This window comes from Ascidiella aspersa, chromosome 3 (assembly GCF_963924565.1).
Source record: "Ascidiella aspersa chromosome 3, kaAscAspe10.2, whole genome shotgun sequence".
Classification (NCBI taxonomy): domain Eukaryota; kingdom Metazoa; phylum Chordata; class Ascidiacea; order Phlebobranchia; family Ascidiidae; genus Ascidiella; species Ascidiella aspersa.
In genome coordinates this window covers 28,080,390-28,093,681 of record NC_139449.1, presented here as the reverse complement: position 1 = coordinate 28,093,681, position 13,292 = coordinate 28,080,390, and the positions used below count along the sequence as shown (strand labels likewise).

General features: G+C 32.6%; 3 protein-coding genes across 3 annotated transcripts; all 3 read left to right on the top strand.

The window, feature by feature from the left end:
- The first annotated feature begins 252 nt into the window (after positions 1-252).
- LOC146161326 (uncharacterized) lies at positions 253-5,029 on the top strand. Its single transcript, XM_083383647.1, has 8 exons — positions 253-758; positions 821-906; positions 1,549-1,669; positions 2,108-2,196; positions 2,575-2,627; positions 2,708-2,811; positions 2,886-2,950; positions 3,018-5,029. Exons 1-8 carry the CDS (start codon positions 683-685, stop codon positions 3,231-3,233), a joined length of 810 nt encoding a protein of 269 aa, XP_083239773.1. The 5' UTR covers positions 253-682; the 3' UTR covers positions 3,234-5,029.
- A 185-nt stretch (positions 5,030-5,214) lies between these two features.
- LOC146161325 (purine nucleoside phosphorylase LACC1-like) lies at positions 5,215-6,751 on the top strand. Its single transcript, XM_083383646.1, has one exon. The coding sequence runs from the start codon at positions 5,336-5,338 to the stop codon at positions 6,563-6,565; it is 1,230 nt and encodes a 409-aa protein (XP_083239772.1). The 5' UTR covers positions 5,215-5,335; the 3' UTR covers positions 6,566-6,751.
- Positions 6,629-12,723, top strand: LOC146161324 (uncharacterized). Its single transcript, XM_083383645.1, has 13 exons — positions 6,629-6,933; positions 7,001-7,181; positions 7,265-7,349; positions 7,407-7,565; positions 7,628-7,711; positions 7,845-7,989; positions 8,049-8,317; positions 8,532-8,614; positions 9,124-9,282; positions 9,371-9,576; positions 9,658-9,785; positions 10,725-10,844; positions 11,502-12,723. The coding sequence occupies exons 1-13, from the start codon at positions 6,774-6,776 to the stop codon at positions 11,763-11,765; spliced, it is 2,043 nt and encodes a 680-aa protein (XP_083239771.1). The 5' UTR covers positions 6,629-6,773; the 3' UTR covers positions 11,766-12,723.
- Positions 12,724-13,292: the final 569 nt, after the last annotated feature.

Sequence of the window (13,292 nt, the reverse complement as noted above, 5' to 3'; positions counted from 1 at the left end):
AATTATTTTTTTATGTTGCAAGAAATCAGTAATTTTATTCAACACATATGTTTATACAGGTATACAGCAAGTGATATGCTTTAGTCAGGCAAACTTATTGTTTAAACAACATTGTTTAAACATGACTTAACATTAAAAGCTACGTGTAAAATTTACTGTTTGTTAAGGCTAGTCCTTTTTTTCACTATGACGTAAGTTAGTTCCTCTTTTGTAACCGTGTAAATAGGTTCCTCTTTCTGTACATGTTTCCCAAGAGTGCAGTTACATACTGTGTAAGTTAGTTCCCCTTTTGTAACCTTTTTAATTGGTTCCTCTTTCAAAACCTGTTTCAGAAGGCAGTGCCTGATAATAAGAAATTCAATTGATTGCTTTTAACCGTGTTCCACTTTGAGTTGCATTAAGCACAGTTTACAACTAGGCACAAAGGCCTATATTTGTTATTGTGAATATTGTAAGTTCTGGACAATGAGTTATGAAAACGGACATTGAGTGAAAACACTGCCTTAGGTTTCTTTTATTAGATATAATATGTTGTAAAAATAAAACAGAAGTAATGTATGATGTGTTAACTAGTCTGAAACTTTTGATGGGGACTATAACAGGAAAATTATCATAGCTTATCAGCAAACACGTAAGTATAAGATATTATCTAGGTTAAGCGTTCTGGTTTGCCATTGTAGATATGGAAAATCAAACAGCCAGATCATATAAGAAAGGTATTGCAGAAGAATCAAAAGGACCTATGCCTTTGAAGTCAGGTAAGTTGATTCCAACGCAAATAATACTGTTGATTTGCATTTTTGCTATGTATTTTACATAGATCAAAATGGAATGGAGTACAAGTTTATGTGTCAGGAAGACCAAGATTTTTGGCAATCGCTTGAACCAACAAATGCTGAACTTGGGGTAAGATATTTACAATTGATAAAAATGAATAACAACTTTGTAATGTATTTTTTAATCGAATACTACCACAATCTGTTATCAAATGACAACATTTCTATGTTTAAATAAGTAATTTTCTCCACGCCAAATTTCTCCTTCCAAATCCAAAATTTTATGTTGGATTGCAAAAACTGATTGAATCTGACATTGATTCATTGCTGACACCATCTAAGTATTGGAGATACAGATAATATAAAGACAGTTTGTTAGTTTTTGGAAGTTCAGCACAATAACAATTTAATTAATGGTATTGCTGTTTTTTAGGTTTGATTTTAGTGTTTACAATAAGGTGACTTTAAAATTAGTTAAGGCATCTTACAAGTTAGTTTAGAAATGCGCAACTGAGACATGACTACCAGGTAATGCCTTTTTAGCGGTATGTAATGCTTTTAAAACTTAAAATAATTTATTTTTATTATTAAACACTTTAAACAGTCCTGTGGGAAACCTACAATCCACATCATTATAAACTGTAGCACCGTAGTATCTTGTGTTGTTGAATATCATTTATTTCCAAATTGCAACTAACATATGTAGTTTTATTGAACAAAATAATACTAACCTAATTGCAACTTCTTTTAAACATCTTTTATGTTTACCTAGGCCATGAAAAAAAGATCAAGCCTGAAGTTAAAGTTACAATCTGAATATGGACTAAATGATGCAGAGTACAAGCTTTTTGATCGTTTTATATGTGATATGTATAAAACTTCTGACAACAAAGGTATACTGTTAATGGTTTAGTATAGGGGTCACCAAAATTTATCTTGAGGACCTGAGAACTCTATGGACTGTTGATCGCCAGATGGACAACAGTAAAACTTGGAGATCATGGCACGATTTAAAAATAATATTATTTTTATTTGGCTTATTTATTATAAAAGCAAGGAAGGATCAAGACATATTTATCAAAATTTATAGTAAGATTAATAGAATTGTAGTTAAGTTCAACATTTAAAAAAAATCTAGCTTAGTTCTGCAACTGACAAAAGTTTCTATAAAGTATGAGCAATCAGATTTTACAACCTTTTGTGCTATATCCTGCAGGCGGAAAGAATTAAACTGACAGGACTGATCTGATCCATGGCTCTAGTTTGGTGACCCCTGGTTAAGTAAAGTAAAAATGGTCCAAGTTTGATAAATTAACTCTTTCTGTTCAAAGATTTTGTCTATGTTAGAGATTTCATTGCTCTAACTAGATGGTTTGGAACATTGAAGAAAGTCAATAACGAATGCTACTTAAAAAAACAGGTAATTATGACATTTGTTTACATGAGTATTATTTAATTACTATTGAGCTAAGAATAACACAAGTACTAAGCACAAACAGTGAGATCTTTTTACTTTTTTCAAAAAGTAAATTTGTTAACTACGCTTGAGTATCCGTCATGTAATTAGTCTGTTATGATACTTGTTTTATCTAGTGTGCATATTAAAACTACAAAAATTGGTCAAAAAGACTGGATATTGTATACTGGTCAAAAATTTGATAAAAATGCTTTTCTCTTATTAAAAACTGCAAAAATCCACAACATTGATTAAAGCATCTTTAAGTCAGATAGGCTTAGTATTTTTTCCAATCACTTTTAAATATACATTTTTTCCAATGGTCAGTTGTTATTATTACAGATTGAATTGCTGAGGACGCAAGGAGGTAGAAAAGTGAAAAAATCCTTTGAAAGGTAGGCCATTGCCGAAACAATCTATTTTAAAAGCCTAACAAATGTTTTTTGAAAATAAAATTCAAGTAACTGTTCTTTAGTTGGTTTGCTGGTAAAATGGATATAGAGGAGGCAAAAAATCGACTACATGACAAAGCTAAAGACACATTTTTGGTTCGTTTTAGTGAAAGTTTATTTGAGGAAGGTAAGTTTTACGAAAAAAGCTCCAGGTGTTATTTATACTGCTTAATTATTGTTGTTACTGACATCTAAAAACAGGTGGATTTTCAGTGGCTGTAAAAACATCTGAAATAGCTGGAGATGTTCAGCAATACCAGATAAAGGTTTACTTCTTTTATTTGCAATAACATTAGTTGTTTACTAATATTTTTCACGAATTTTTATTTTTAGGCAAATTGTGAAAGTGCCTGCCAGGGGGCAGAATATAATGCCCAGTTATATGTTATTTCAAAGGGCGGTGAACCTCTTACATGCAAATATCATCATATTGTTGAGCTTGTTGATAGACAAGTGGGATTAGGTTTTTTAGATGGTGAAACAAGGATTAAATTGAAACGCATTTGCCCAAAATTGCCACTAAATGCAACATTTCAGGGATACAGTTAATCAAAATTGTATTCCAAGATATTAAGTTGTTACACTTATATGTATATTGCTACATAAAACAGTAAATCATACTTCTTAACTGTATTCTGTATTAAAATTGTTAAATTCATACCTCTAGATACACTCTTTTATCTTGTATTGAAAAGCTGTAACAATCATTGCAACTGTTATGCTCCTCGTCATCCTATAACAACTAAGCCATACATTAGCCTTAGAATAAATTGAAATTTAATTTTTCATTTTATTTTAAATATGTGCATGTTTTTATTTTAAATATGTGTAACAGTGGTTTTTAACCAGGGGTCTGCATTTTGAGGGGGTCGCAAAACTTTCGGAATTGGCGGTATAATTGATAAAATATAGCATTTACTTTTTTTGTGGTTAATTCGCTTAATTACATGTTGCGATATAACAACGTATAGCATACCTTTTAGCAAGTCATAATGACATTCTAGGTGTCTACAACAAAGGGTATCAATCGCCCTCTATTTTGTAATAAAATAATATTGTAACTCACACACATATTGTATTGAATACACTGCAGATAATTGTGTCATATAAATAGTTAATTGTGCAATAAAGTAGGTAGGTACTTTGTTAATATTTAGGTCAAGCCATGACATATATCAACAATTAGGTCAAGCCATGACATATTATCATTTGATTCTAAATTTTAAAAAATAGTTCGCTTACATCCACAATGGATAGCTCATATTTAAAATGAATAATTCAAGAGACTTAATAAGGTAACTTAAACTAACCTTTACCTTAATACCAAATCAAGGTAAGAATAAAAACTGAATGCTTTTTGTGTTACCCTTTGATTTGGTTTGTAAAAGCCTTGTTCATAATTAATATTACTAAAAACATTTCCATAGCTCGGTCTTTTTCTTGATTTTACCCTACACGCAAAATTAGTTTCCTGTGTGAGCTAAGATAAACTAAATTTTATAAGGGCAGGGTCCAACAAAACAAAAAGGTTGAGAACCACTGTTTTTGAACAAAGACACAACTGTGCTTACTTTTATATAGTAAAATGTTTTTTTCCTTAACAAGAAGCAGAATAATGTGGAATAATTGTCGAAAAATTGTCTTGTGTATTATTTTGCCTCTACAATGTGTTTTCTATTCACAAACTCTGAACAACCAAGCATGATTATCCAATATCATACAGGCTGTTATTTACTTTACCTATTCTTTCTTCTATAAGTGCAAAATATTAAGATTATTCTTTAAACTCGTCTTTTGTGAACTATAATAACATTTTTATATTTCAATGTGTCATTTTATAAGGTTTTATATCAATTTCCTATTTCTGTAAGCTGTAATGGGACATTTTAGTATTGTCTTTTTTATTTGTTCTTCCACATTCTTTTTTAATTTTATAAAATATGAACAAAATTTAACTCCTTGTATAAAAACTATTTTAATTCGCATGCTTATTAAGTGCTTTTGAGAAGTTTTAGAAATAAAGCTATTAAAATATAAAAAACATTGATGGACTAAGACTTAAAAACTAAACTAAAAAGAGGAGTTATTTGTACAAAATCAATTTGGCCAACAGGTGCAAAATGGTGTGACAGATGCATGTTAGAAAAATGTTAGATTATTCACTTTTATGGTTAATAAAATTTATTTCTTGTTGAAGTAATGATAGAGAATAATGGTTTCTTTTTTATATGTTGAAGCAGTAAGAACGACAAATAATATTTGATTCACCGTAAGATGTTGCAATGGTAATATTTTGGAATTAGAAGTTTGAAATATTTTTTTCTTACACCGGTTATAAGGTTCAGATTATTTTTTTTAGAAAAGCAATAATTTTTTTTTTTGTTTTAAATAAAGAAGTTATGGGCAGATAAGTTAGGGAAAATAAGATGTATAAAATAAATCTGTTCTAAACTTGTATGTAAATGTTGTGCATTTGTAGGGTGATATTTTTGTTTACTCTTGGTAAATTCACTGAACCAACAAAGACAGTGTTTCATATATCAAAAAAGGGAACTGAAAAGAGGAACTGTTTTGTGGAACTATTTTTTTCAGTGGCACAGACAAAACAGTGAAACAGTGTATTTTCCTTTAAGGCAAAATATTTAAACAGTATGTCTCATATTCTCATTATTGGAAAGTGTAGTGACACAGAATCAATTGTTTCAAAATGGAAAGCGGATTTTAACGAATCTCCAGAAACTGTATTGCTGTTTGGAGTTGTTGAAGATGACATTTTAGCCAAAGACATGCTAAATATATTTATGTGTACAGTTAAACAATGTGTTTATAAAAATAATACAATTCTGCAAGCAATTTACCAACTTAAATGTGACATGGACAAAACATTGAAGACAAAAGCAATGGTTTGTGTTTCATCAAACACAGAAAAATATGTCAAACATGTCATATCTTTACTTTTTCAACCTATCTACACAATTTTTGTTTTTGGCATGGATAACATTACTTTATCTAATGATGTTTTATCTTGTCCATCTGTTACAAATGTGTTGCACCAATTTTTAAAAGAAACAAAGTTTAATAATGAAGAACAAGTTCACATCCTTCAGTCAAAAATTATTCCAGATTATTTTGTTCATGGCTATTCATCCCGGTCTGGAGGCTTATCGTCCTATCTTGGAATGGCTTCTTTAAATCTTTGTTACTCTCAAAGAAAAATGGATACTGAAGCTATTGTCAATGGAAATCGATTTCATTTGTCTGAAGCAGCCAAATTTGATTTGGAACACTTTCATGTTGCCAAAGCTGTCCATGGCAAAGATGTCTGGGTTTACGAAGAAGAAGAACCAATTTGTTATGATGCTATTATTACAAAAACTTCAGGGGTTACAGTTGCCGCACCTGGTGCAGATTGCAATATGATCATTTTAGCAGATCCTGTGACTAAATCGTGTGCTGCAGCACATGCTGGTTGGAAAGGAATGCTAAAAGGCATTGTGAAATCAACTGTATCAGCAATGGTACAGAAATATGGTTCCAAAGCTCAGGATATTGTTGCTTGTATTGGTCCGTCACTTAGCTCATGTTGCTGTGAATTTGGTTTAGAAGGAGTGGAACTTTTCAGTCCGATAAATCCTAAGTGTATTGTTTGGAAAAAGGGTTTTGAGAAGCCTTTCCTAGACCTCCGAATCGGTGCTAGAACTTTGTTGGAAAATGAAGGTGTGCCATCAGAAAACATTGATGATGGAAGCAGCGAAGATTCTAATTTAGCTATCTGTACCAAATGTGACCCCCAAAAACATTTTTTCTCATTTCGAAGAGATGGCCCTCAGTTTGGAAACCAAGTTGGTTTTATTGGATTAAAAATTGCCACACAACACTAAAATCTAAACTTTAAGGTCATGGTAGCCTTCTGCAAAAAAATGTGTATTTTATTTAATAAATAATATAGGATTATATCTTTAACATGCATAGATGTTAACAGTGTCTAGCTGATTTCATGTATAAATGAGTATTATTTGATTTACATTGATTTGATTGTACACATAATTGTATTTTGTTGATTTTAGGTTTAGGGAATAAACTATAAAAATGTTAGAAGATTTAATTAGTTTGACAGGTGAAATCGGTAGAGATCTTGAAAATCTTGAAAAAAATACAAAAGATCTATCAGTCTATAGTGATGTAAAGAACATAAATGAAAAAGTAACAACACTTTACAACCAACTTCTATGCTTTGACATAAAAAATGGTAACATTAAAATATAATATTTATTAAAAAATAACAATATATTTCATTTTCCATACATTTGTCATAGTGCAACAACCAGTAAATCCTCAAGAGGTTGGTCTGGACAACAAAAACAATCTTAAACTTCTTGGAAAAGGAGCTTTTGGGTCTGTTTATAAATCAGTTTTTGCTGGGACTCCAGTTGGAATTAAAGTTTTAGAGTCAAAAGATGACCCATGGTCATCAGCAAAAGAATTAACTGTTTTACGGTTTGTGTACAACCACAGTTTCTGCAATATACATGTTAAAAAATGTAACTTCCAAGGGAAATATACATATTCATGTTTGCTAGGTCACTTCGTCATGACAATGTGATATCTTTCAGAGCCAATGGGATAGTAGAGGGGAAACTGTTTATAGTAATGGAATATCTTGAGGTAGAGGTTATTTCAGTTTAATTAACCTGGTAGTTTGCTGTAGTAATTTAATTTTAGTGGGATCTGATGTCATTCATAATGAAACACGATACCCATGATGGAAGTGGTTTAACAGCATTTATGACATGGCACATTGGTCATCAAGTTGCTAATGGAATGCTTTATTTGCACTCACAAGGGATTGTTCATGGTGATTTGAAGCCAGACAACATTTTGGTAAGTAGGTAGTATTTTTTAAAACTACACTTTACACGGTGGTAATATTTTTATTTGTTCAGCTGGACACCAAACCTTTGAATCCCATTGCAAAATTGTGCGACTTTGGTTTGTCAGTTTTTTCTGAAGATAAAGGATTGACATCAGTAATAATTATATTGTATCCTAAAATAATAAATAATTTGAATGTTTTTGCAATAAAAGTTGTTATTATATATATCTTTGCTATATGTATTATCCCCGATATATAAACCTAGCTAAAAATTGTCATCTGCAAAGGGCCATGTACGTTATAATCCAAAGGAAAGCCATCTTGGCTTTAAAGATTTAAAGAAGTTGGATGTTTTTCGCTTTGGTTTAGTTGTTCTTGTTGCACGTACTGGTAAGCGCCCATGGCCAGAGGAATCAACCAGAGATTTAGAAGGTAAATCTGCTATACACACAGAACAGTCTTACAAACTTATTGTCATTTGCAATTTGTAGGAAAACTGCTTGAGGTTTTGCACAAAAGTTCAACAACCCTTGAAATTGGAAAGGTTAAAGTCTCAGATGCAGATGTTACAGGGGAAGTTGGTAGACTTATCAGGACCTGTTTATTGGAACTGGAAAAGAGACCTTTGTTTGATGAGATTATTGATGTTCATTTTTCACTAAAAAACCCTTTTCAATTAGTTGAATCTCAAGCAGAATTCTTCACTTGTGGATTTCTTAAAAATACATACATTTTTGTTGTTGATTCTGTTGTACCTGAGGTTAGTAAAATATTACCTATAAATCCCTTAAATTTTTGAAATACCTTTAATTTTGGCAAACAATATACAGTTCGTATTTTGGTTTGATACAGTTCGTATTTTTGGTTAGACATTTAAAAATAAACTAATTTTGTGTCGACTACGGTTTCCAATATAATTTTTGTAAACAGTGAAGTTTTGAAATATAAAATTGCACAATGAGCTTTTATTGTAGAATGCTGAAGAAAAACGAAACCCAACATACGAAGCTGAAAATCTATTATGCAAAGTCAACCTAGATAAACATGAAGCCGATAAGTATGTTAAAATAATAATTGCATATTTTTACACACATTATGTTGTTTATTTAAAGAACTTATAATACTTTTTAGGTCAAGATTCATTAAACTCTTAAATAAATTTGAGAAAACAAAAGCTTTAAAATCCATGCACTAAGATTGTGAATGCTTATACAGTAAAAGGCATTTAAAAGATTTCTTAATTCAACTGATTGAAAGTTTAACTGACAAACAAGCTATTTAAAAAACGGGTTGTGTTAAAGTTATTTTCCCAATTGTAAAGTATCTCATGTTGTGCTTAAACTGAAATAATCAAGCCAATTTTTTTACTTGTAAAATAATAATCACATCAAATTTATCAATTTTCCTCTGCCTTATTTATTGGTTATTTAAAAAGAAACTGAATTAATTTGGGATAGTAGGATTTGAGCACTTTCAAGTGCACAACATTTTTTTTAATTAGCAAAGCTAAATTGTTTTGGTGGTAAGGCGCCACTCTGGTATTACACAATTTATTTTTTTATACAGACCCAATGAAGATGATATTTTTCAACAATATTCAACTAATCTGGAGAAATATGAAATTCAAGCAGAAGAAAAAATTATTGATAACAATGTTACTATTGCTTTAAAGGAAATTGTGCTTGACCGAGATGGAAAATCTGAATCACAGCACATCACACTTAGGTATTTTGCCTTACACAAATATTAGTCTACTTTTAGCTCTAATTCATGTTCTGCTTATATGTTTATGAGAGTTTTCTGTTTTTTGCAGTTACAAGGTCTCAACGTACTGTCACCACCGAGCAATGAGAGATATATGGCGGAATTTTGATGAAACTCAGAAGAATTCTCTTGTTCCCTGCAAGAGTACTGTTAACAAAATGTATAGCAACTCATTTGGATTGCATGTTGCAGTATTGACCAACGAAGAAGTCGGTCCACCGAAGTTCATCTTTATGCAAAGATCAACCCAACCAGGTTTTCAATTTATACTTTTAAAGAAAAAAACTATATATTGCGGAAAAAAATGAATCTTTTATATTATATTATGTTTATTAGGGATGGCCAGCCCTGGAAAATTTACCTGCGGAGCTGTGGAAAGTTGCTCCGAAAAAGATTTTGTTGATCCAAAAGCAAGTCCTGCTATTCTATCACTTCGTAAAACAGCAGCCAGGGGTCTTCATGAGGTAAGGCTGAGTATACATATGTGACCTAGTCTAACTAAAAATCATGTTGAAGCCTAATAATAATATTAGATGAACTGTAAAAATAATTTACACGGAAAAGTGAAGTCACGCCGTCTGCGAACATCCGTCCTTCCTTTTTATTGACGAATGATTTAACTTGCCTTTCTATTTCGGTGATTTATAAATAGTTCAGGTATTTCTGTCACAGATAGCTTACCGGACTATTAGATGCGTTGGACGTTTAACCACGTCATGCGATGCGCTTGTTTAATTCGTTGTTGTAGTTTCATGAGCAGGTGGCAAATTAGCACATGTCCGGAAACAATTGTATTGTACTCTTTGACGAGTTTAATGCTTAGGATATTTGTCGTATTTACAGTTTAATCTCTGGGAATGACTATATTAAGTTCCAGCCGTTTTACAAATTTATATTTTAAATTGGTGTTATATATTTTTAATTCTTGACAAGTGGTACCAGTCGGTTAGTCCCACTTCAAACATGTCTAAATAGCTTAAAAAGGCAGAGTTACGGGAATCAAAAAGAGCAAAAAGAATTTTTATGGTCCAGCGAAAAGCTTTGGGATTTTAACATTTAAAGAAAAAAACAAAATACTTATGACATGCAACTTGACCATTACGACTAACAAACCATACCAAATGGCATCATAAGCTGGGGTCTGGATGGCCATTTGTATTATTTACCTAATTAGTACACAAGAATAATTATTTTGCATTATATAAAAATAAAAAGGACAATATTTTTAATATTAAACAGTGAAGATATACGAATGAAGTTTCATCTTCGCCTTCTTTATTCGTTAAGTATTCAAAATAAACGTTTGACGTATTTTAAAGGCTTTTATATATATTTTCTTTATGTTTGCAATATGTTTAGTTTTCTTGTAAATTGAAAGGCGCTAACTAACGTGGTTTTCACAGGAAATCGGCATCGAATTAACCGAGGAAGAATCGGTGGCAATCAATCTTAACACTATCTATCTTAAGTTTGACAACCATGAATGGGGCCTGTGTGGATTTGTTGACCTTAGTGACAAAAGGGTATGAAAATTTAGTTTTTTGTCGTTGTTGAAATGCAGGTATTTATGAATGAACAGAAAGGTTACACGCAGAATTGGGCACGTGTGTGTGTGTGTGTTCGTTCGTGTGCTTGGACGTGCGGTTGTAGAGGGCATGATTTATTACCGACTAACGGCTTTATTATTTTCCTTTCGTTTTATGGTGTCTCTGCTTATGTGACAGAATTATTGCCTATGCGAAGCAACCCTAACTCGCACCAAAGTGTCACATGCTAAATGGCTTGTTCCGTCATTATCTCACTGCAGTGAGCATTTGGATTTTCTGTACTTAAGACCGCAATCCGCTTGAAAACCAACGTCATCTTAGCTATCGACTTGTACTGTTAATAGCGTTGATATTTGCAAGTGGCATCTGTTATATGCTAACTTGCTTCGCCGATCTATAGTTTGCAATCGGTTGTTCGTCCATCAACTAATAACATTCTAATCACCAGAACGTCTTGTGGCTGGCTCACGAGTTAGATACGCAACCTTGAAATTGAAGTCAGAACGAAAGCGTCAATTAGAACGTTGAATATAACTACTAGAAGTTTCAACAAATAAACTCGAGCCCCACACGGTCGTGCCTGTGCTCACGTTTAACAAGTTGAACGGTGAAATATTTCTTTTACTACTCCAGATCAGTGAAGCCAATCGTTTCAGCTTCGAACAAATCTCGGCCGCCTTCACAACAGGACCAAAAGACAGGTTTGAGCACTCTCGCATTGTGGCGGTAGACTTTGAACTACAGCCGATGGTGGAATGGATCCGAGAGCATCACGACAAGCTGGCGAGTTCCTCCAAAATCGTGGTCGTGAAAGTTCTGCAGGCCCGGTTCGGGATGCCCGAAGTAACAAGGGAATTCGCGAAGTACCAGGAGATCTCCACTGAAAATGATTCATGAGTTTTGCGTGAATACTTCATATTATACCAATACTGCATTTCACACTGTATGTTCAAGGCAGCGCAACCTATGCAAAATTACCAACTTGTAGTATATAATATAAATACGTTTTATTGTCAGAGGAACAGGTTTTGTACATTAAAATGAAGCAAGTTTATATTTTTCCTTAATTTTTTGTTTAATTGTACCCTATTCTAAAACACTTAGTTCGGGCTAATTCCAAATAAATTTTAATTTCAATAAGAGTTCCATTAGTACTCTTTATGCCGAGAAGGTAGTAAAATTGTTTATGCTGTCAAATCTGTATCTTTCGTGAAGTTAAATTCTTGGTGTATTACAACGCTTATAGCTCACGCTTTTTAGGAAAGGTGGATCGGGCTAAAAAAATATTGCAACACTAAAATGATAAGCAAAAACTATCGTGTCCTAACTATGAAAAATTAATGCACTTTATTTCATCAAAATATGTTTTTAAATAAGATTCCAATCTAAAATCGTGGTAAGGCACTAAAGGCGTTTAGCTTTGTGATTATTTCCTATTTTTTAAGTTTTCCTGTGTAAATGCATTACTTTTTCTGTATATATTTTTTTCTGTTTTAAGAAGTGTGTTTCGCCGACATATGCATATTACAGCGTGTTGCGTCGTTTGAACTTTACGTACAATTTCTGTTTTATTAAGTACGGTATTATGAGAATCACTTCAAATTGAAAGTTTTTCTAATTTAAACCAAATAGACGCAATGTCGCGCGATCAAACTGGATTCCAGCTGTACATTTAAGCACGAGATCACCAAAAACAACAGGTGATTTTAGGACTAATTGTTATATGACCTAACCTTGTGACGTAACTGTGTGACGTCATCTTTGAAGAGTTACGTTAAACTAAATTGCATTGAATAAAGCTTGATGATCTAAACTTTTGCTTGCCTGGCCAGTGGCCACGCAATGCGGCCTTGACCAAAATAATACAAGCAACATAGTTAAAACCAGTTTCTGTTCAATATCGCAAACAAATTGCACAGTATACGCGCGTTTCTGATAACAGCCGTGGCAGTCTGACCACAAATGCGGCCAAAAACCTCAAATATTCACACATGCCTAAGGAACTACGCTTTGCCGGATAATGGAAGCACATTACACAATATGGAACAACGACCATATTATATTGTGGCCATAACTTACTAACAGAATTGATTGAGCCCAATGGGTTTTAATTAACACAATTTTACATCAATATCTAATTATTGCCACACGTCTAAGCCTAAGGATGTGTGAAGGGCTAGCTGCCACCCATTTGGTGACTTCTTGAATAGCTTATTGTTACCATGTAGTTGTGGCCCGCGTGATAGCCGTATATTTATTGCACTTTGTTTTAAAAGTACATGTGGCTTATAAATTTTATATTATCTCAGAGTGGTTCTGACTCACGTGCCAAATGTGGTCCTGGGTACCTGTCAATCTATACTTTTGGCCAACTTTAACTATACGTAAACGCAAAATATTTCGCGTTCGCGCATATATTCTTCG